Source organism: Berghia stephanieae, chromosome 4, assembly GCF_034508935.2.
Source record: "Berghia stephanieae isolate SIO BIC M18660-M18661 chromosome 4, UCSD_Bste_1.3, whole genome shotgun sequence".
Taxonomy (NCBI): domain Eukaryota; kingdom Metazoa; phylum Mollusca; class Gastropoda; order Nudibranchia; family Aeolidiidae; genus Berghia; species Berghia stephanieae.
In genome coordinates, this window is record NC_088363.1 from 66928923 (window position 1) to 66951066 (window position 22144).

The 22144-nt window shown below is 36.0% G+C and overlaps 1 protein-coding gene across 1 annotated transcript in view; it reads left to right on the forward strand.

Moving 5' to 3' along the window:
* Window positions 1-22144, forward strand: part of LOC144971075 (scavenger receptor class B member 1-like) — a 72417-nt gene that overhangs the window by 33861 nt on the left and 16412 nt on the right. The window contains exons 3-8 of the mRNA XM_078911420.1: window positions 1636-1796; window positions 3106-3247; window positions 14314-14529; window positions 15556-15650; window positions 18969-19018; window positions 20455-20524. Coding sequence (XP_078767546.1) covers window positions 1636-1796; window positions 3106-3247; window positions 14314-14529; window positions 15556-15650; window positions 18969-19018; window positions 20455-20524 — 734 coding nt within the window. The remainder of the gene's footprint in view (window positions 1-1635; window positions 1797-3105; window positions 3248-14313; window positions 14530-15555; window positions 15651-18968; window positions 19019-20454; window positions 20525-22144) is intronic.

The window sequence follows — 22144 nt, forward strand, 5'->3', positions numbered from 1 at the left end:
GATCAATTTGACAATTTTCGGCACATATCGCTGTTTCATAAATTTATATTATTCAACACTCAAATAAGTGTCATAAAGTCATTGCACAATTTTCCTTATCAACGTTCGCTTGGCATGTCCATTTTTATACAATCACAAATCAATGATTTTTACAAATAATATATATATACATATATATATATATATATATATATATATATATATATATATATATATATCTATATTATGTATATATATATATATATATATATATATATATATATATATATATATCTATATTATGTATATATATATATATATATATATATATATATATATATTATATATATATATATATATATATTATACATTATACCTATGAACTTTTATGAACAAATACGAAAGATTTGAAGTTTGTTCATATTTAATATTGCAATATAATTTTACTTAAAACCTAAGAGTGACTAATGTGTCGAAGTTCAGACCCCTTTTGTTTTGTTCCGCCGGGTCCCTTTGTGTTTGTGCAATTCTATCATTGAAAGATACTTGGTCTGAGGTCCGTTTAAAATATATTTTCTATATTTGATAATATTTTTGACATGAATTATTACGATATCCAAGTTAGGACATTTAAGACCTACCCATTTCTCGCCCACCCTCCTTCTTATTATCCCTTTCTAAATCGACAAAGGAAATAAATAGGGTTTAAACAGGACGTTGAAGACTTTTGAGTATTTGAAATCTTTGCATGGTTAGCTCTCTCTCTCACACACACACACACACACACACACACACTCTCTCTCTCTCTCTCTCTATCTCTCTCTCTCTCTCTCACACACACTCTCTATCTCTATCTATCTATCTATCTATCTATCTATCTATATCTCTCTCTCTATCTATCTATCTATCTGTCTATCTCTCTCTCCCTGTCTCTCTCTCACTCTCTCCCCCCCCCCCCCTCTCTCTCTCTCTCTCTATCTATCTATCTCTCTGTCTTAATCCACATATGAACCAATTGTTATCCTATTTCAATTTTTGAAAAACTAACTCCATGCCCTTCCAAAAGATTTTGTTCAGATAAAAAGCAATCTTGAAGCGGAAGTGTTATTCTCCCTTTTTTACTTCTTATTCTGCTATGCCCGTCCTCGAACAATTCATTGAATTGTTATAGGAAAGAGATCAAAAAAAGAAAACTTTTCTCACTGTGGCCTTTTAGACGTACGGTCCTCTTCGTCGTTTCCCTCTTAGGTGGAGATCAATGTACTATCATCACACAGCGTTTTACGAAAATATTATATTTCACAGAGCTGTAACTTGTATCAAGACGATCGTTGTGTGAGTTACTGTGTATTTTCAATCATTGATGGGCGGGTATTATTAGTCTGTCGCTTGATTCTGCCCCTTAACCTTTTTATAACAATTTTGATATAGATAAGCTTACTAAGCAATGTTCCAAATACTGATTTAAATTTAAGAGTGGATACATACTTTAAAATTATTTACACAAATTATCCACATGGCCGTTTGCACGTTTACGTTATATTCGATATTTTGTTCAATTTCAAAGGACTGAATCAAGTAAAATAAGTATACCATGAATAGTCATTTCCTTGAGACCATGTTCTTTGTAATTTTTAATCAAAAATTTTATTCCAGAAATTGAAACTGAAGCCTGGCAGCATAGCCTACAAGATGTGGCAAAAGCCCCCTGTCCCAATCGACTTCGCCGTTTATGTTTTTAACGTGGTGAATGCCGAAGAGGTGATCCAGGGGTTAGAAAAACCTGTCGTAGTTGAGAGAGGGCCTTACGTTCACAGGTAGGAATTGAACACACATTATTTTATCAAGCGCGGTTCGATTTTACTCTAGCCTGATGTCTTATCTTGTCGTTTTCACAAACCCACACAGTCACATGCAAACTCACACACACACACACATTCACACACACACACACACACACACACACACACACACACACACACACACAACGTTTCAGATTTAAGAACTTTTGACATAATTGAGATCTTCTAACAATTTGAAATTTCTTGTAAACGAATAAAAAGAAGCAGTGGATTTTATATTTACAATATACCTTTATTATCATCATCAACATCATCATCATCGTCATCATCATCATCATCATCATCATCATCATCATCATCATATATATATATTATTATTTATTATTATTATTTTATTATATTATATTATTTATTATTATTATTATTATTATTATTATTATTCTGAATAGGGAAACTGAATCATCTTACAATCCATAATTTATGGGGAAATCCTTTGATTTTTAAGGAAAAACAAAAAGAAAAAACGTATATACTAGATGTACAATAGATGTCCATATCAACTCACATCCAGCCGCTAGAAAAGTTATAAAAAAATATCAGCGGATATTGAATTTTTTTAAAGTGCTTCACAGAGGGTCTCAAGCCAACAGTAACTTTTCAGATAAAAGGAATAACATGACGCCTGTAAGGCGCCACTATTATTTTCTTTTAACAGACCAACGCTGTTGCTAGCTAGGTACTCATTTTGTACGCGAGTACCATGAGAAAATCGGAGTAAAGAGTCTTTTTGAAGGCTTTGTGAAACCCACAGTGGGAATCGAACCAGTAACCTGTAGGCCAGAAGCCAAGTGTTATAGAATAAGACAACGAAATCTTAGTCACATTCATAGATGTGTGGACTATAAAAATGTAAACCACAACATTGGTGCATACAATTATTTTTATAGTATATTATTATAATAATATGCATGAAGCAGGGATGCCAAATGATATTTCTTTAGAAACAAACCTGAAAATGATTGGGGCATCACGTCTCACCTTAAACAAACCTTGTAAATATTAACTCTCCCCTTTCCTTTGCGTATGGGGCCTTGTGGCATCAATTGCAATATTATTTCTGTCTTTAGAAGAAGAACTTTCAGTATCTTCTCGGAGACGGGAAAACCTGATGAGGTGTGAACTGATGTGTCAAAATCCGGGGAAAGCCGGGGGATAAAATCCCAGACATTTGGCATCCCTAATGTAGTCTAATATATTATGCTGATATTGGCATGTTCAAATATCAGGGATGAAAAAACGTAATTAATTTTACTTCTTGGCAAAGGATGCGTATTCATAAGACAAACATCAGTCAACACGACAATGACACCATCGCCTACACTCAACCTCAGATGTTCCATTATGACAGGGAGGCATCCGTTGGGTCCCTGAATGACACGTTCACCACCCTCAACATTCCATACATTGTAAGTGCAATGCAGCTACCTTCTTGCTTACTTTATTATTCATTTAGCTCTCATTATTTATGACCATGGCATTTTTTGCGCACACCCTACTAACATCTGTCTAATACTCCTGCTTGCACACGGCCACCTACCTATCACACTGCCTACCTTACTATCTAAGAATCTATATCAACTCACCTTTTGCCTTCTTTTCAACTCGGCCTTCCGAAAACTCATCGCGCTAAGGGAAATAACCCAAATATTCCCTGAACTAATCCTAAGAAAAAATACAACCTAGTACCTTTAACTAACCCTATTAGGAAAAACAAACACCCTATCATCTTTACTAAGACTTATGACGAACCCTACTAGAAAAAAAATCCTCCGACTTCGAGCTAACCCAAATAGAAAAAGAAAAAAAACTAGGACTGCTTTGCACTACCTTTCAATACTTTACAAATCAAAATGGCGGCCGAGAATCAAAAGAATGGTCAAATTAGGAAACTTTAAACTTTCACAAATCTATCAAGGTGTGTCTAGAGTTTTTTTTTTAAATGTCTCTATAAGATGACAAATTGAATAAATAAACGCCTGACAAAAGGTCCACGGTGAAATTAAAAATTGAAAGAAATGCTAGAACGAGGAGCTTTCGGAAGGCCTCTCCATGAATGTGTTTCTTGGGGTGTGATCCTTGACTTCCCTCGTTGGGCGGAGTGGTGAATTTTGCTGTGTTTTCTATCCCCCTATATCTGTTTTACACCTACGATATTGCTCTCTGTCTTTGTTCTAGATTGGTATTGCTTGGTCTTTCCTGGTACTTCTTAGCTGAGAGGCAGTCACATGTATAGTTCCTTTTTTCTTTTTTTTCTTTTTCAAAAAATAATTATATCTCTATATTATGCACTATTACTATTAAAGTTTTTAGTTTTTAATATATTGATCTCTTTAAGCGTTTAAGTCTATTCTTCCTTGTTGGAAATTTTAGGTAATATCAAAATAATGGAATACTCGTGGAATGTTTTGTTTTCCATATGAATCAGTCCCATTTGTCTACCTTTTTGGTGCCTTTAACTGTTGAGCTGCAACTTTTCCGCTATCATTTTCCTTTCTGTTGGCGTCGAAATGACTCGAATGCATTGGAAGCGGCGTAAAACCCATTTTTAAAAAAAGCAGTGAATGCCTTTGGCGCTGGCTAAGTCTATAGTCGAGTTATTAGTTTGCAACTGGCATTCTCAAATTCTCGCACGCCACTCTCAGTGAACATGCAGGTGCAATGATTGTGTCAAAAGGCAGTCATTATATCTTGAAATTTCATTCTGAAAAGTTTATCCCCATCCCTTCTCCATCACGTCTAGCATAAAATGCATAAGTTGTGCGGCTATGTGGTCTAGTGGTATGACACTCGCTTTCGGATCGGAAGGTCCTGGGTTCGAGCCTTGCTCGGCGCATAGTTGAGTCCTTGGAGAAGGCTCTTTGCTCACATTCTCTCACTGTACTCAGGTGTAAAATGAGTACCTGGCCGTTAACAGCGCTGACTCTGTCCGAAAAAATTATAATATCGCCATACATGCGTCATGTCTTGTCCTAAATGTTAAATGTTGCTGTAAAGCGCTTTGAGCACGTTTAGTGGATATTGCACTATATATAAGCTCAATTTAAAGTCTAGCATATAATGCATAAGTTAAGATTAAAACAACTGATTATCTCTAATAAAATGCCGATATTATTGGCAAACTAAATACGATTTATTCAACCCGTTTTCTCAACCAAAGCAGGGCGCTCGATTATTCGTAAAATGCAAACGCGAAGATATCATTCAAAAACGAAAACGCAGAGATGCCAACAAACATTTGAACATACTCTACGTTCAGTCTCTAAGCATGTACACATATATTTCCGAGCTATGTCGATTGTTTTTATGTCGGAATGTCATATTGCGTGCCAGTCATGCTGTGTGAAAAGGTACTTTCCGCTAGATCTAACATATTGAGCTACTTATTGGGCTTGGTAAACATTTGGGTCAAACTAAAAAGGAAAATTTGCGTTGAACTCGGGACCAATTCCGGTCCCGTTTACCTGTGGGTCGAGAGCTCAACTGTTTTACTGTCGTACTCTATCAAAACAGGTATTAAAAATTTTGGCCCGAAAGCTCATTCATCAATAAATATCGATCGATACCCAGGTTTTCTGGCCAAAATTTTCGATAAATGTGTTTTTCCGGATTACGGCAGTTTAGCTATTGAGACTTGTCGACGTGTACGTATTTGCATTCTGATAACCAAAGCGCAAATATTATGGGCTTGATTTAACCTTGTAATGTAATGGACATTATTTTGCGTTCGGTTTGAGAGTACTTTCATTACAACAATGAGTCCATAACAATTCGGGTTATCAGATATGTAAATCTGTGATACGTCAGAACTCGTACCTACCTCCGAACTAAACCATCGAAAAATTATCTTTTCTATCTTCCCACAAAATGTCCTTTCCTATCGACGTGCTTACTTACTGCTTACGTACATATTGACATGTTGCCAATAACCAATCTATATTGTAAAGAGCCTCTATATACACCCCCTCTGACGTGCACTTATTTGTAGGTCTGATAACCCAAAGTGTTATTGGCTCATTGTTGTAATGGAAATACGCTCTCAAACCAACGCAAAATATCGTCCATTACAACAATGTTAAATCAAGCCCATTATTGCGTTTGATTAACTGGCCTGCAAATATGTGCACGTCGACCCACTACATCTATCTTATTCCTTGTTTGAGAGACGGATCACCTTGCTTTTCATGTTAGTTAAGCAGAAAACTAAATCGGCCAAGATCGGGTTGAGGTCCGTTTTGAAGTCAGTTTAGTCGTAGCCATCGTAAACTTATAGATAGAATGCGCTTGGCCAAGGAGTTCACAACATTGCCATCCGGAAGTATGACGGACCAACACACAAACTCTGTGTAACCATGAACTTTTATAGTCTGGTTAATACAGTTTAGTGAGAACAACTCACAAACGCGGATGGCAAAAACAATAACAAAGGCCTAAGTGACGTCATCTGCATACTATCTATAGCCTGACACTGACCAAAAAATGACGTCAAAAGACAAGTCTTTGGCCACAAAAGAAAACAAATCGTGAGTTGTATTCCACAGTTCAACCAATGAAATCACTTGTTTCCTTGAGCTTTACTAACGACAACTCAAGAGATGTTGCAAAAACCTAAAAAAAAATGACGTCAAACTATAGAAGTCCTAGTGGGTTCTAGCGTAGCCATCGTACAGATATAGCCCGACACCGAGAGAGCAGTGATATGGAATCGACTCGGACTTCATTTTTTTTGTTTTTGTTTTGTCTTTTCGTTTGTTTGGCTTTTTTTTTTCTTCTTCTTTTCTCTCTTTTTCATGCATTGCGTTTGTCAAAGTGGATCTGAATTTTAGATATATGAAGGTCTGACATCCGAACACAATTATGGGCCTGCCTGTTATAATGGCTGTAATTAATAGTATCAATCTTTAACTTTCTGGATTCGAGTAAAATCGCCTGTAAAGGGTCACATGGATGTAAACCCCGAAATCAAATTTAGATATTATGGAATAAGGTCAGTCGATATAATCTGTAATGGTTTGCATTGTATTGACCATGACCTTGTCAGTCTTTTCTTGATACAGTTCTATAAACCGCTGGACCCTGTCAGAATTGATAATAAGCTATATTACTATTACATATTGACGTTATCCGAACCAGCGACTAATATTACATAATGAAAGGTGATTGACAGTGCAATCGCACCAGTTAGCTGCCGCACCCTGGAAAAAACTCGTATGCGTCAAAATTGGCCAGAAAACTCGTCCTTCAAATAATGATCGATAGTGCGGCAGTTTAACCGGTTAAGGGAGTGCATGTGTACCGGTGGTGGTTTTGACAGAATTGAAGAATCATATTTGTCTTTGTTTGCTCCTTGAATGTTTAATATCGAACTGGGGTCTTGGGAACGGAAGGGTCCTGGATTCGAGCCTCGCTCGGCGCATAGTTGAGTACTTGGTTAAAGGCTTTTTACTCACATTTTCTCACCGTACTCGGGTGTAAAATGAGTAGCAGCTGGCCGTTAACAGCACTGTCACTGTCCGAGCAAATTGTAATATCGCCTATCAGGTGTCATGTCTCGTTCTACATGTTAAGTGTTGCTGTTGGCCAGGGACCCATTGTAAAGCGCTTTGAGCACGTTTTAAAAGCTCAAGTTTTTTTAAGAGCCCAGAGCCTGATGAAATCGAGGTAAGGCGCTATACAAATGCCATTTATTATTATCATCCGTTTGCTCGATGAATTTTTATTACCTTGATTTAAGAACGCATATAAACAACACAATCTAATATTCTTAACGCATCGAAAGATTTCATTTATCCCATCTCATTACTGTCTATGCCGACGCGTGCATATATTATGCAGGTCTGACATCCGAACCCGCTTATGGGCCTAGTTTAACATAGTTGTAATGGACAATGTTTAGCTGTATTTATTTATTATTATTATTTTTTTTGAGATTTCCATAACAACAATGATCCCATAGGAATTGGGTTATCAGACCTGCAAATAAGTGCACGTCGGTCTATGTCCATTTACTTAGCTAATAGAATAATATTAATCAATTTATTAATTTATTAATTAATTAATCGATTCAAATAAATAAACAATAGTGAAAGTGTGTAATGCAGTTAAAATGATTCAAGATTGACCTATAACTTACGATTTGGGAGGGCAATAGGGTTGTTTGTTGGAGGATGCCATTTCCACTAAGACCAAGATACTTACCCCAACCCTCTACTTTTACCCGAGTTGGTCAAATTTTGTTTGGTTTTTTAAAACAAAGGTCAAGTTGAAATGTAATAATCCAGGATTTGTCACATGCAAAGCACATGCTGTACTAGTCATTTTCTTTTGCCATAACCTTGTTAGGATTCCTTTCTGTCTTGAGAGCTTAATGGCCCATGCGACACTTATGGGTCATTAAAGCAATCAGAAAAATGCAAGATTTGATAAAAGGGTGAACTGAACTAGGATGATTGATTTTAAACTTAAGCATCCAATCGAATCGCTGCGATGGACCTCGTCAGTCAAAAGTAACGTATTCATTTCAATGTGTCAGATTTTATTATTTATTCTTACAATGAAGTCCACAAACTATTTTTTAAAAATTTAAAGCAGACCTGGGTGTCATTCTACATCATAATAAAAGTTTGGTTTATACCGACATGAGCGTATTTGCATAGATACTTGTACACGTCGGTTATACCCATCACTGTGAGGTCTTAGATAATTGGATGTGGAGCAAAGTAATAACCTAAATTTCCATTTAATCGATAAAGGAATATCTCCCAATCATCCTGTTTTGTTCATTAATAGTCCAGATCGATATGGTTGACAAATAAAACTCTTTAAATTACTTTGTATTTTTTAAAATATCAAAATACGATAACGTGTACATATTATTTTATCTTTGGGTATCAGATGTTTGGCCTTAGATTGTTTCTATGACGAATTAGAAACTAGGAACATTCAAATAAGATTTAATGACAACAATATATATATATATATATATATATATATATATATATATATATATATATATATATATATATATATATATATATATATCTTGGTTAAACTCCCTTGCCCTATATTTTATATGCCAAGGACGTTGGTCAATCGATTGTCTGTTCTCTACGTGTGCTTTGGGGATCAAAGTGACCGAGCGATTAAGGCATTGCACTGTGACCCGGAAGATTTCGGGTTCGAGCCAATCTTCAGGCACTTTCGTGTTTTTCCTTGGGCAAGATTATTAACCCCACATTTGCTCACTTTGGATAACATGAGAGATTCCTGTTGACATCAGACATCTTGTCTGGTGGTTAATCTATGTTCCTTCATGGAATGCGTGGGCGACGGTACGTAATGGTGTTGGTGGAAGTGCATATTATTATTATTATTATTATTTTTTTTTTTGATATGTGATTTGAAGCTTCGCCATGTTGCATGCAGTAGTTATCCCGGATATGGGATCTTGAATGAAAACTTGGCGCCCACAATCTTTTTACCTACTATGGTGGAGGTCACTGTTGCCGTCTTCTATCCCTCTATATTGCTTTGTAATGAGATCACTCTGTTTTATCCTTGCCCTGGCCGGAGTCCTTGTCTGAAAGGGAAACAGTCAAATATATTATAGTATTTTCATTTTTGAGAGATTTGTATTTGAGAGATGATTATTTTCCCTCTGTAGCGTAGTTATTATTTTTTGAATATATTTTGTAAACATGTGAGTGCATTCCTCTAAGTCGGATCCCTTGTTTGTGTCTGGATAAGAAGTATGTGATCATAAACTAAGTATACTGATATTCTCTTGGAATCTACTTCTGTTTCATATCTGAAACAGTCTCCTTTGTCTTACTTACCCTTGGATGCTTTTACTTGTAAATCTTGATTTAAAATTTTTTTTTTTTTACTTTTTCATTTTCTTCTTTTTTTTTTTTATTGTTTTTACTTGATGACCTTAATTTATCGCATACGCCAGAAAACCCTTTAAAAACAAACACACAAACAAACAATATCCGCATTATATTTCAATTCAATAAAAAATCACATGATCTTTCTGAAAAATAAAACAAAAACATTCTTTTTTTTTCAAATTACGACAGTGTAAACAATCAGATTGAGTTATGGGCCGAGAAAATTAATACTTTTTTTCCACTGAGATTGCTTCTTTTTAATTTTTAGTCAAACCTATGTGCGGCTATGTGGTCTAGTGGTAAGACACTCGCTTTCGGACCGGAAGGTCCTGGGTTCGAGCCTTGCGCGGCGCATAGTTGAGCCCTTGGAAAAGGCTCTCATCGTACCTGGCCGTTAATAGCGTTGTCTGTCCGAAAAAAAAAAAATGTAATATCGCCTAACAGGCGTCATGTCCCGTCCTACATGTTAAGTGTTGCTGTAGGCCAGGGACCCCTTGTAAAGCGATTTGAGCACGTTTGTGAATATTGCGCTATATAAATGCTCTAATTTTAAAAAACAAAATAGGCTTGTCGGTGTCACATAAATTATACAATGGCCTTCATAACATGCAATTGTTATCACATTACAATGCACACGTCGGCCTTGACTTGATGTAAGATCTAATATAGTTATAAACTATAAAACCAGTAACACGAAAACGAGAGCATGCGATTGGTAACGTGTCATTCATTCGTTGTCTTTGGTAACAACGAGGACATCCGCCCTGGCACTCTGGCACTATGCTATTCCACCGCGGAGTATTGCGCTCCAGTGTGGGGTAGAAGCAGAAACGTTGAGAAGGTGGATGTAAAACTTCGCAAGTCGATGCACATAGTGTCGGGAACGCTAGTAACAACCCCTAGAGAATGGGGCCCGATAATGGCAGCGATCCAGCCCCCCGATGTCCGGAGGGAGACCATTACGGGAAACTGGCTGAGTAAGATCAAAGAGAGAGGGAATGGGGATACCCCTCTCATGCGCATAATGAACGGTGCCCCCGTTTCGAGCCGAAATAAGTCCCGGCAACCCTTGTACGCAGAATCCCTGACTACGGACAGCTGCACATACGAGATGGAAGTCGGTTTGGACGAATTCAATCCCTCGTGGGGGCGGGGACCTACACTCCTCTAAGCTTGGTGAGAAGTTGCCAGGCTTTGATACCAGTAAGAGGAGACACTGGGTAGCTGCGAATCGGCTTCGGTCGAGGAGCTGCCTAACGGCCGGTGCGTTACATCGGTGGGGTCTAACTTCCTGTCCAATATGTCCACGCTGTGGGCAAGAACCCGAAACGGCAGAGCATCTAGTCGAAAGGTGTGTTGTGACGATGCTACCAGGCGGGTTCGCGACGGTGCACGAATGCGGACCGGACTTTGCTGATTGGGTCTATCGTCATAACATAACAGTGTGAACCATAAGAAGCTGCTGCCGACAGGGTGTGTAGCCTGACAAGATCAAGGACAAGGACAAGCGCCACCAAACCCTTTAAAACAAAAACAAAAACAAAAACTAGAAAGAAAAATAAAGGGACAAGTTACTGTTGGGTATTGTATTTTATGATATGGAGAAAAACGCTCACATTTGGAATGTGGACAGGAGAGAATGGGAAAAAGTTGAAGCTCATAGTTAATGAATTACGACGTCATGTAGGCCTACTCCCAATATCACTGACAACATGCATTTTGATAGTTTGGACAGAAAACTGTTCTTTAATATTTTGATAGATTAAGATGACCCCCCAACGTGTCCACAAGTCTAAAGCTTGAGGTATATATATAGAATGAAGTTGACGTCACTCAGGTATTTGTTATTGCTTTTTGCCATCCGCGTTTATGAGTAAATCTCACTAAACTGCATTAACCAGACTGTAAACGTTCAAGGTTACACATAGTTTTGTGTGTTGGTTCGTTACAGTTCCGGATGGCAATGTTGTGAGCTTCTTAACCAAACGCATACTATCTATATTCGGAGTCTTAGGCTTGAGACTGTTTGGTGAATTGGCGTCATCTTAATCTATCGATATATGTATGACTTTCAGTTTCCTGGCCAAAATGATAAATTTTAATGTGTTTTATCATTGGACAGCAGTCGTCTCCGATCTTGGATTATATCCAAATAAGGTTGTTGCTAACATCGTTAAGTGTTAAGATGTGAGGCTATGCATGTTGTCTTGTGATACGGCACTTGCCTTTTGACCTGCTTTAAGCAGCGCATAGTTGAGCCCTTGGAAAAGGCCCTTTACTCACATTCTCTCACTGTGTACAGGGGTAAAATGAGTACCTGGCCGTTAATATATGATATGTGATTTCGCTGTTGGCGCTGTGAGCCCGGTTAGTGGATAAAAAAAAATCAGTCCTTCAGAGTCGTAAGACCCATGGAGTCGGAGTTTATCCCAATTTCTATAGCGTGAAACGGACAATAGCCATTGCTTGCTACCATTTGGATAGGACGCTAGTCTGTCTTAAAGTACTTTCTGTCAGATCTACCCATTTACTGCTGGGTGGGCAGGGGGGTCGGAAAAAAAAAATCACAACTGCACCCGGGATCGATCTTGGTCCCTTTGCTTGTGAAGCGAGTGCTCCACCGACTGAGCTATCGGGACCCCCCGGTTAGTCGATATTGCACTATATAACATAATACTCAATGTGTTATCAAATTTCCAAGACAAGGCACAATTAATACTCCGACAATAGTGGTAAAGTTTGTTTAAATGAGGCTTTCGTTTCGACAAGATAAGGGGAAAGGAAAAAAACATGTAGGGCCCTTGAGCGAAAAGCTTATGATTAATTACCTGTAACCGTTTTGCCCTTGAAAGAAAGAGCTAGGGTTGTTTAAGAACGATAATAGATGGCATTGATGATAGTGACTCAGAATAGGATGATGTATCGTGTAAGATCAGCTGATCATGTTAAAACATGTATGTTTTGTGGTGATACAGAGATTATAATATTACGATGTTGGTAAAGTAACGTGATGGTGTTGTTGTCGGAGACGATGATAATGATGATGAGGGTTAGTGATATACCACGGATAGGTGGCAGCCCAACGGAGACTGAGCGGTGAGGTGTCTCGTCATATAATAAAGTGAAGCGATGTTGTGCGTTGTCAATGACTGGATTGGTGACAATGATTGCAAAACTATGGCTCTGGCGTTGTTTATTTTGGGTAGACACTTTTCACACATTGTCACACACAACTCATATGTGAACGAGTATCTGGTTACATGAAGTGATGGATATTTAAATAGCACTGGTACAGAAGAGGAAACCTAACTGGCGACTGACTTGCACAGTATGAAACGGAAATTTAGTTCCATAAGACTGCTGGGGGAATAAACGAAGCACTGAGAAGCACATTCAGCATGGTGAATTTGTGGAAAATGCTATATATAATTGTTCATAATTATAGATTTCATCATATTCTCTTTTCAAGTCGTGAGCTTTGCGGTTTCTCGTCTTTTAATAAATCCAAGCGCTTTTTAAATGCGATCATTCACCGAATTGGCGTATGATTGTAAAACTCGGAACCTTGCAATACGTTCTTCGACTAAGTTGTGAATTAGCACCCTACTATAACTGCCGTTGTTTTTAAAAAACACAGAATGTGCAATGTTAGCCATATAGCACACTCAGTGTTCTTCAGTGTTCTACGGCAGTATAATAGTTAGTGAGTAATATTGTAAGAGTTAAAAGGTTTATTTTCAGCCATTGACCTATAACCAATGTGAACTAATTGGAAGGTCTGATAACCCAAATGGTTATGACCTCATTCTTGACATGGAAATACTCTCAAACCAACACAAAATATTGTTGCGAGGTCCCAGGTTTGAGAGTTTCTGCCAAGATGAGGGTTATTTAAATTGATCGATATTTAAGGACGTGTCTTCTGGTCAAATTCTTAAATACGTATTTTTCCAGAGTACTGCAAGTACAGCTTCGAAATGGAGTATTCCTCGCCGTGTTTTCACGGATACACAAAGTTGTGCTTGTTTGTGCTTTTTTGTCAAATCCAAACATCTAAACGATTCTTCGGATGATTCTAATTTGTATCACACAACTTTTCACAATTTTGAACTCTCATCTTTTGAGTCATCTTTTTATTTTTGCTGTATCTATCTAGATAGACCTGATTTGCAAAGACTAAATCATAAAGTGTTGCATTACATAATAAAGGTAATAAAATAAACTTTCAAAATATTATCAAAAAGATTGACATCTATCCAGACAATGAACCGAAAGCCGTTTTCAATCTTGTTCTAGTATAATATTTATCTTAACAACGTTACTACCACACAAATTCATTCATCTGTAGTGTTTCATTCATCCTGTTTGTTGCTAAAGGGAAAACCCGAAACGTCCATTCTGTCTTGTTTTCGTAATTAAATTGAAGCTTACATTAAATTTCACATTGTTATTTATTAGTATAATATGAAAAAAATCTGGAACATGAAAAACAAGGTCTCATTGATCACTCACGATGAGAAAATTGCGCTCTGTTTAATCAATGACATAATGTATTTCACTTTTATTTATTTATTTATTTTTACCAGACAGTAGCATCTGCCCTTCAACACTGGCCAGGTTTTGTCCAGTCGGCGGTCAACGCGATGTGGATAGCATTTGGAGAGACGCCATTCAAAAAGCTCACAGTTAATGACATCTTTTGGGGATATAGAGACCCTATACTGGCTGACATGTATGAAATTGCAAAGAAGTTTGGAATTCATACTGATTTTTTACAGGAAAAATTCGGATTTTTTGCTGGTGTAAGTATACAAATACAATAAAAATTAGGTGTTTGAAATGTAACTGTTCGAAGTGAGGAAAAAAAGTAATTAAAAGACGCTTTATGCAAGATGTTAGATGTTTCACCACATGCACCTACCATATTGCTGTTTAGTGGTATTTTAGCTATTTGTAATTTATTACATAAAAAATAAATCAAATCAATCCTAGCTGTGATATAAATCCACCTCCAAAAGTCACCAGCCAGAAGAAAACTGATAAGAATTTCATTTCCAAGATTATTTAATAAGAGAGATTGCTGCAAAGGCTGCACTTTTTCTTGAAACCTCACTTTTTTGTTTGTTTCTTATTTAATAATAATAACAATAATAATAATAATAATAATAATAATAATAATAATAATAATAATAATAATAATAATAATAATAATAATAATAATAATAATAATAATAATAATAATAATAATGATGATGTTTATTTATATTGCGCCCAATCGTCTATACAATAACGCTCTAGGCGCATAACAACATCAATCCATTCTACTCTCTCTCTCTCTCTCTCTCTCTCTCTCTCTCTCTCTCTCTCTCTCTCTCTCTCTCTCTCTCTCTCTCTCTCTCTCTATCTCTATCTTTTCTTTCTCCCCCTCTCTCTCTCTCTCTCTCTCTTCTCTCTCTCTCTCTCTCACACACACACACACACACTCTGTCACTCCTTTTCTTTCTCACTATGTATGTATAATATATATATATATATATATATATATATATATATATATATATATAATATATATATATATCATATATTTTTTGTTTATTCTCTCCTCTCTCTCTTTTCTCATTTCTCTCTCTCTCTCTCTCTCTCTCTCTCTCTCTCTCTCTCTCTCTCTCTCTCTCTCTCTCTACTCTCTATCTCTCGCACACACACACACACACACACACACACACACACACACCTTCCACCATCCAACTATCTACATATTATATAACATTTAATTAAGATTGGCAGCTCTGAATATCTCTGATTATTTTTATCTCATGAACCACCAGAAAAATAACTCAGACGACGGCTACTACAATGTGTTCTCCGGTATGAATGGGAATCTGGACAATTATTGTGAAATTGACTTTTGGAATAGAGAAAAGTGAGATTCAATTTCAATGTTGACTTGTATGATAAAGTGAAACAATATCACTCACTCACTATCCGGCTTCGTCCTCATTGACGTTGGCTGCCCGCACTCTGTGATGGCAAAAGTCCGCCCATTCTCTTGGACTGTTGACGGTATCATATAATTCTCTTATATTCATCTCTGTCCATATATACGACGTCATAAATTGGGAGCGTTTCAAGCGTGGAACAGTGAGTAAAGGATGGCTCTCAGATGATTTGAAAAATTTTGTATTGCAGCTTTCGTATTTTTTGACTTTGTATTTAAAAAAGCTGAAACTGATATAAATTTTTAAAAATTGATTTAAATTTTATAAAAACTATACAAGTCTTATTCTGTTCCTCCCATAGACAGCTTTTACAAGTTGGGCCATTTTTTTTTTTGGAGGTGCTAAGTACATCACAGCATTTCTCACATAGTATGATTGATTGCAGTCTTTGTATAAAGATATATATATATATATATATATATATATATATATATATATATATATATATATATATATATATATATATATATATATATATATATATATATATATGAGCCAAGGTCAAAAGGTGCCAATTTTTTTTCTCAAAATAAAAGTTACATAATAGTCCATTCATGTTTCTTTTTGTGTAGCAAAAACCCTGTACTTTATGAATCAAAGGCCCTTTAGATAACTTTAAGGTCTAACGCATCATAATATCGTCAACAGTACCTATAGGTTGCTGGTGTCACCTGTGACCGGTGACACCAAAATGAGACAAAAACTCAATAACCAAATGATTTTTGTTGATTATCAAACTTTATTTAGTAAGTTTTAGACAAAAAGACACAATCAACAACAATCATAGTATAATAATAATACCAACTATTGGAGAAAATGTTGCTTTTTGGTGTCATCGGTCACAAGCAACATAGAATGCAAATATATTATTTCATAAAAATGTTTGTACATTAACAACAACAACAATATTGCATATGCTTATTACCAGCAATGTTCAGAAACTTTTGGAATAAAATGTTAGGAAATAATGTGACCAAAGCATATCTTTTTTAGCGACATTGTGTCACTTGTGACATTAGACCGATGACACCATTACTTATGTCACAAGCAATACCAAATTGCAATTTCGACAATATATCATTAATTTCAGTCAAACCAGTGTAATAACCACAGTTAAATATGGAATTTAATAATATTTCAGAAACCAAAGACTTCAAAAATAAAAATATACATGGAAATTAGAGCATCTGAATGTGACTTGTGACATAACACCGGTGACACCATTACTTATGTCACAAGCAACACCAAATCACACTGTCTTCCATAATATATCATTATTTTCAGTCAAAAAAGCACAATAACCTACTCTAAAATGAAATTCAATATTATTTTAAGAAACGAAATACTTCTAAATTGGATATATACTTAGAAATTAGTAATACCATTGTTGCTATTACTTTGGTCAAAATCGGCACTAGAACGCAATTTTGCCTCAATAAATCAAGAATAGCAACTGAACACATGTAATATAGCCTGTTAAAATGTAATTCAATGACATTTCAAGCTTTGAAGAACATGAAAACAGAAATACATTAGAAACTTCAATCTTAAGTGTCACCTGTGACATTTTAAGCAATGACACCAATGGTCACAAAAAGTACCAGAAGTCACATAAACACTGGATAAATATCAGCCATGGTAATGAATTCATGTAACCATACGGTAACATCCGCCCTACTGCCCAAATCTGTTAGTTTGTAGTAATTTAGTGTGTTAATAGTAAATCAAATCAAATTTCTTGACAACCCTTCTATTTATCTGGATTCGTCAAAAGCTTGAGTTTTGTCTTTTTCTTGATTGATACAACCCTGAAACGTAAAAAATTAGAATTACAAGGAAATAATTAATTGTGTCAAAATCACAGTCTTATGTGAGATATCATAATATCATATTTGTAAATAGAATAACAGCTGAAAACATAATTTTTTGGTGGCACTTTGTAATATCCAATATAAAGTGTTGCTTGTGACAATGTAAAATAGCGATGACACCAAAGTTCAACTTACCTTTTCTCCCTGGAGCCACGCTGGAAAGGCAAATGAAAGTGCTGCACTTCAAAGACTGGTAAGAAGGGTGGATCAAAATTGCGAATCGCCATTTAACGAAACAAACTTCCACGTGTTCACGCATGTCGTGTTGCTTGTGACAAATGACACCAAAACCAATAAACCTCAATATCGGTAAAACGGAATACATTTACTCCAAGATTTGAGTTCAGATAGTAAATCTATGCTTCTTTCTCATAATAAAACATTTTATAAACATTAAACATGAGCTTTAAAGTTTCGTGTCGAGTCTTAGTATTGTGCTGTGTTTGATGACACCAAAGGTCACAAGCAACACCAACTTTTTAAGAACTCTATATGAAACTTATTCAGATATGTAATATACTACAATTGCGTTTAAAAGTAAATTTTGACTTTATACTATCAGTCAAATTTAAATCACGTGAGCTAAAACATCACATTTAATTTCTACATGATTTCTAAAAAGGTGATGCGTTGACCTCGTTTTAAGCACATGCCAAACAGCATTCAAATTTCACTTTCAAGTTTTTTATTTCATATTCTGTTGAACAGAGTATGTTGAGCTATCTCATTTTATCTCTTCTTCATATTATCAATTGATTACAAGCATTAACCCAATGAAAAAAGCCCATAATTAAGTAAAAATCAAATTTTCTCAACACTGGTATCAGGCGGGCACCTTTTGACCTTGGCTCATATATAAATGTGCATGCGTGTTGATGAGTGTGTATATGTGTTTGTGTGTAAATATACAAGTGTATGTAATGTTTCTGTGTGAGTACCAATTGAGCTATCAGGGTAGAGCACTCGCTTTACTGATTTCGATCCTGGGTGCAGTTGAGATTTTTGTCTGCCCCCCCCCCCCCCCCCCTGTGTGATTGGGTAGCTGGGTCTGTCAGCAGATCTGATGGAAAGTACTTAGCGATAGACTAGTTTCCTAACCAAAGGGAAGTAAGCAGTTGCAATTGTCCATTTCCTGCTATAGTAATTGGGATAAACCCCAGCTCCTTGGGCTCATTGGCTCTGAAGAATTACATTAAAAACAATAAAATACACAAGGTATTCAAAGGTTGGTTGACCTCTAACCCTTTACATGATATGATATGATTTAGTGGATTAGAAAATTATCGCCGCAGTCTGGCTTTTGTGATTTTTTGCTTGAATTCAATTATAACACATAAATCTATTATATATATATTTCATTTTACTCTCTAGCAAATTGAATATATGGACTACGGACAAGGCCAATGAAATCGCTGGGACAGGTAAGAAAGATAGTTACTTTCTTTAGTTTGCTAATCCACGACAACTGGATATTTGACCTTTTCAGCAGCCAAATGATGCAAATGTGCTCTCTGAATGATATATACTGTTGAAAAAAAAAAAATGTATACTTAACTGGAGCTGAGCTTAGTTTCACAGCCTTGATGGACAGTTAAAAGTTTATTTCGTTTGAAAGGATTTTCATTTCTGCATAAATAGATCAATAAGATATTTTAATGATCAGATGAGATCTGTTCCTTTTTAAAAAAGATGTTAGAAATCGAAGATGGCAAAAGCAACAACAATCACATCATTCAAATGGGCTTTACTTTAAAACAATTTTAGTTTAGATAACGCATATGACCACTAACTGCATCTTTTAAACCGTGAATAAGAAGAATAAACTGAGTAGTAGTAGAAAAAAATTCATAAGTATAAAACTAATGGGGATCCCGATAGCTCTCTTCACAATCAAAGGTACCAAGATCGATCCCAGGTGCCTTCGAGATGTTTTTCTGCCCCCCACTGTTCACCTAGTAGTGATTGGGTAGCTGGGTCTGTTTGATCTAGTGGAAAGTACTTTGCGACAGACTAGCATCGTGTCCAAAGAGTAGCAAGCAATTGCTATTGTCCATTTCGCGCTATAGTAACCGGGATAAACTCCGGCTCCATGGGCCTAATGCTCTGAAGGACTACCATAAAACTAATAGGGTTGCAACACTGATTCTGGTATCAATCGAAGAACAGTCAATTTTCTGTCTGGTGATAAAACTTTCGACATAATATAATCAGTTATGTGCCTAAAATTCCTTAATAACTAAATGTATACTTATTTTTATCCAATTGTATATAACATTTTTATGTATAGTATCTCAGGAGGAGAAAAATATAGCTTGTCACATTAAACTGCACAAGCATTGAAGATATGCATACACGAGAAAGATTATGTTTTTATGCAATTGTCACGATAACAAAGGCAAGCTTATAAATTTATTTATTTGGCAGAAAGTGATTTGAAATTGACATAAGATGTTTACCAAATGTGTTCATTTCACACCACAAAGTCTGGGGTGGACTCTTGATCCAAGGACCCGAAATATACGTTTTTTATTGTTCCAAATATTTCTTGAATCACAACTCCTGGAATGTGTAATTGATTAATTTTTAATGACTTGTAAACGTATTCTAATATTATGACATGCATCCTCACCATTGAAGTTTTATGTCTGTACATAATTTCCCGAAATGAAGAATTATTTATTTATTTATTATTTATTTATTTTATTTATTTTACTGTTGAATTTATTTAACAAATGACCTATTTATTCATATATTTGTTTACCTACTAATTTACGAGTATCTGTCTAGATTATTTATTTATTTGTTTATTTACTTTCCCCTGCCAAAATATTTTGATATGCCGTTTATTTTTTTGCAGATGGTTCCATGCACCCTCCATACATAACTTCATCATCAAAACTGAAAATTTTTGATGCCTATTTACACAGGTAAATATTGAATATCCAGCTCCTGCAAATTTGAGCTTGTCACCTGAAAACGTATTGACCATGATAACTGATGGAAGTGTTTAAAACTGAATGTGTTTATTTTTTTTCATCTGTTATAGATATCCAAACATAGTCTGTATAAATAAGCGTGATATGGATTTTTGATATCAGTCAGTATTCCTAACTGGCTTACAGGTTTAGTGTTTAGTCATTTTAATTATTTACCTATTTTGATTGGTAACATAAATATGAGATATAACACCTGCTCAGTTTCTCATTCGAAGCTGTTAACATCAGTGAAACCCATGTATAACAGGTATGGATATAATAGGGCCCGGTTATAATATGTTTTTTTTTAAATCCCCGTTTTTTTCTACCTGTTTGCCTTAGTGAAATTTACGGGCTAAAGCACCTGAGTGGGGTCTTTTGATCTCCAATGGTGGGAGGATGTCACTTGCTGTGTCTGCTATCCCCTATATATTTTGTGCGTTGTTCTGTCTTTATCTTGAAATGGGGTTACTCGGTTTTTTCCTGGCCCCTGCCAGAGTCCTTGGCTGAGATGGAAACAGTCAAATGTATGGGTTTTGAGAGATGATATATTTTTTCCTTGTAAATCATCTCTGTTATGTACTGTTATATTTGGTGGTTTGAATATATTATGGTTTGTAAACGTTTGAGTGTATTCCTCTCAGTGGGATCCTGTTTTTGTGCCTGAATGAGACTTTAAGGTGATCTAAAACTAATAACTCTGATGGTTTGCTCTTGGAATCTACATCTGTTCCCTATTTGAACCAGTCCCCTTGTATTACTTTTTCTCATGTGCTCTCAATTGTAAATCTAGAACTTTTGACTATCCATTTTCTTCCCTTTTACTGTCACTGAAATGACCTAGACACCCTTAAAAACCAAAAAAAAAAAAAACTGGCTATAGTAGGACTTGTAAGAGACTACTTGGCTATAACAGTGGTGCCAAAACCAACTCAATATCTCCAAATACAATGCATTAGTCCACACTGCCCAGGTAAGCCTACAGCTAAAGGCAATGGAGAGCTAGGCTAGGTCTGGTTCATGATTACTCTGTATGTTTGTGTGTAAGATACAGTCTACTCTGGATAATTGCATCTTTCAGTTAATTGCCATATTTCCAAGAAAACGGAATTAATTCTATATATAAAAGTCACTGATTAATTGCAACAAACTTTGGTTAATCGCATCAAATTTTCGACCTCAAAATGTGGCAAATTCATGATCAATCAAACAAAAGCTCATTATTAAATTTTGTCACGGAGGATATCGTGACAGGTTGAAGAATCAAGAGTGGGCAGGTTTAATGCTACAGTAGTGTGTCATCACTCTATTAGAGACAAAAGAGGGCTTTGCAGTATGGGTTTTTGCGGTCATTTGTGACCATTAGATAGGAGGTGAGGGGGCTGGGCAGGGTCTAGACAACAGTGGACAATGACTATTGTAAGGAGAGACAGTGATATCCTTTGTTTTAGGATTGACAACTGTGCATTGTGATCAATAGGTTTGGTTAGAGCTTATTGTCTCTCATCACGGCTAATCTCTTTGACTCTTACAAATGTTGAGAACAAAAGAGTGAATGTTAATCCAATCCGA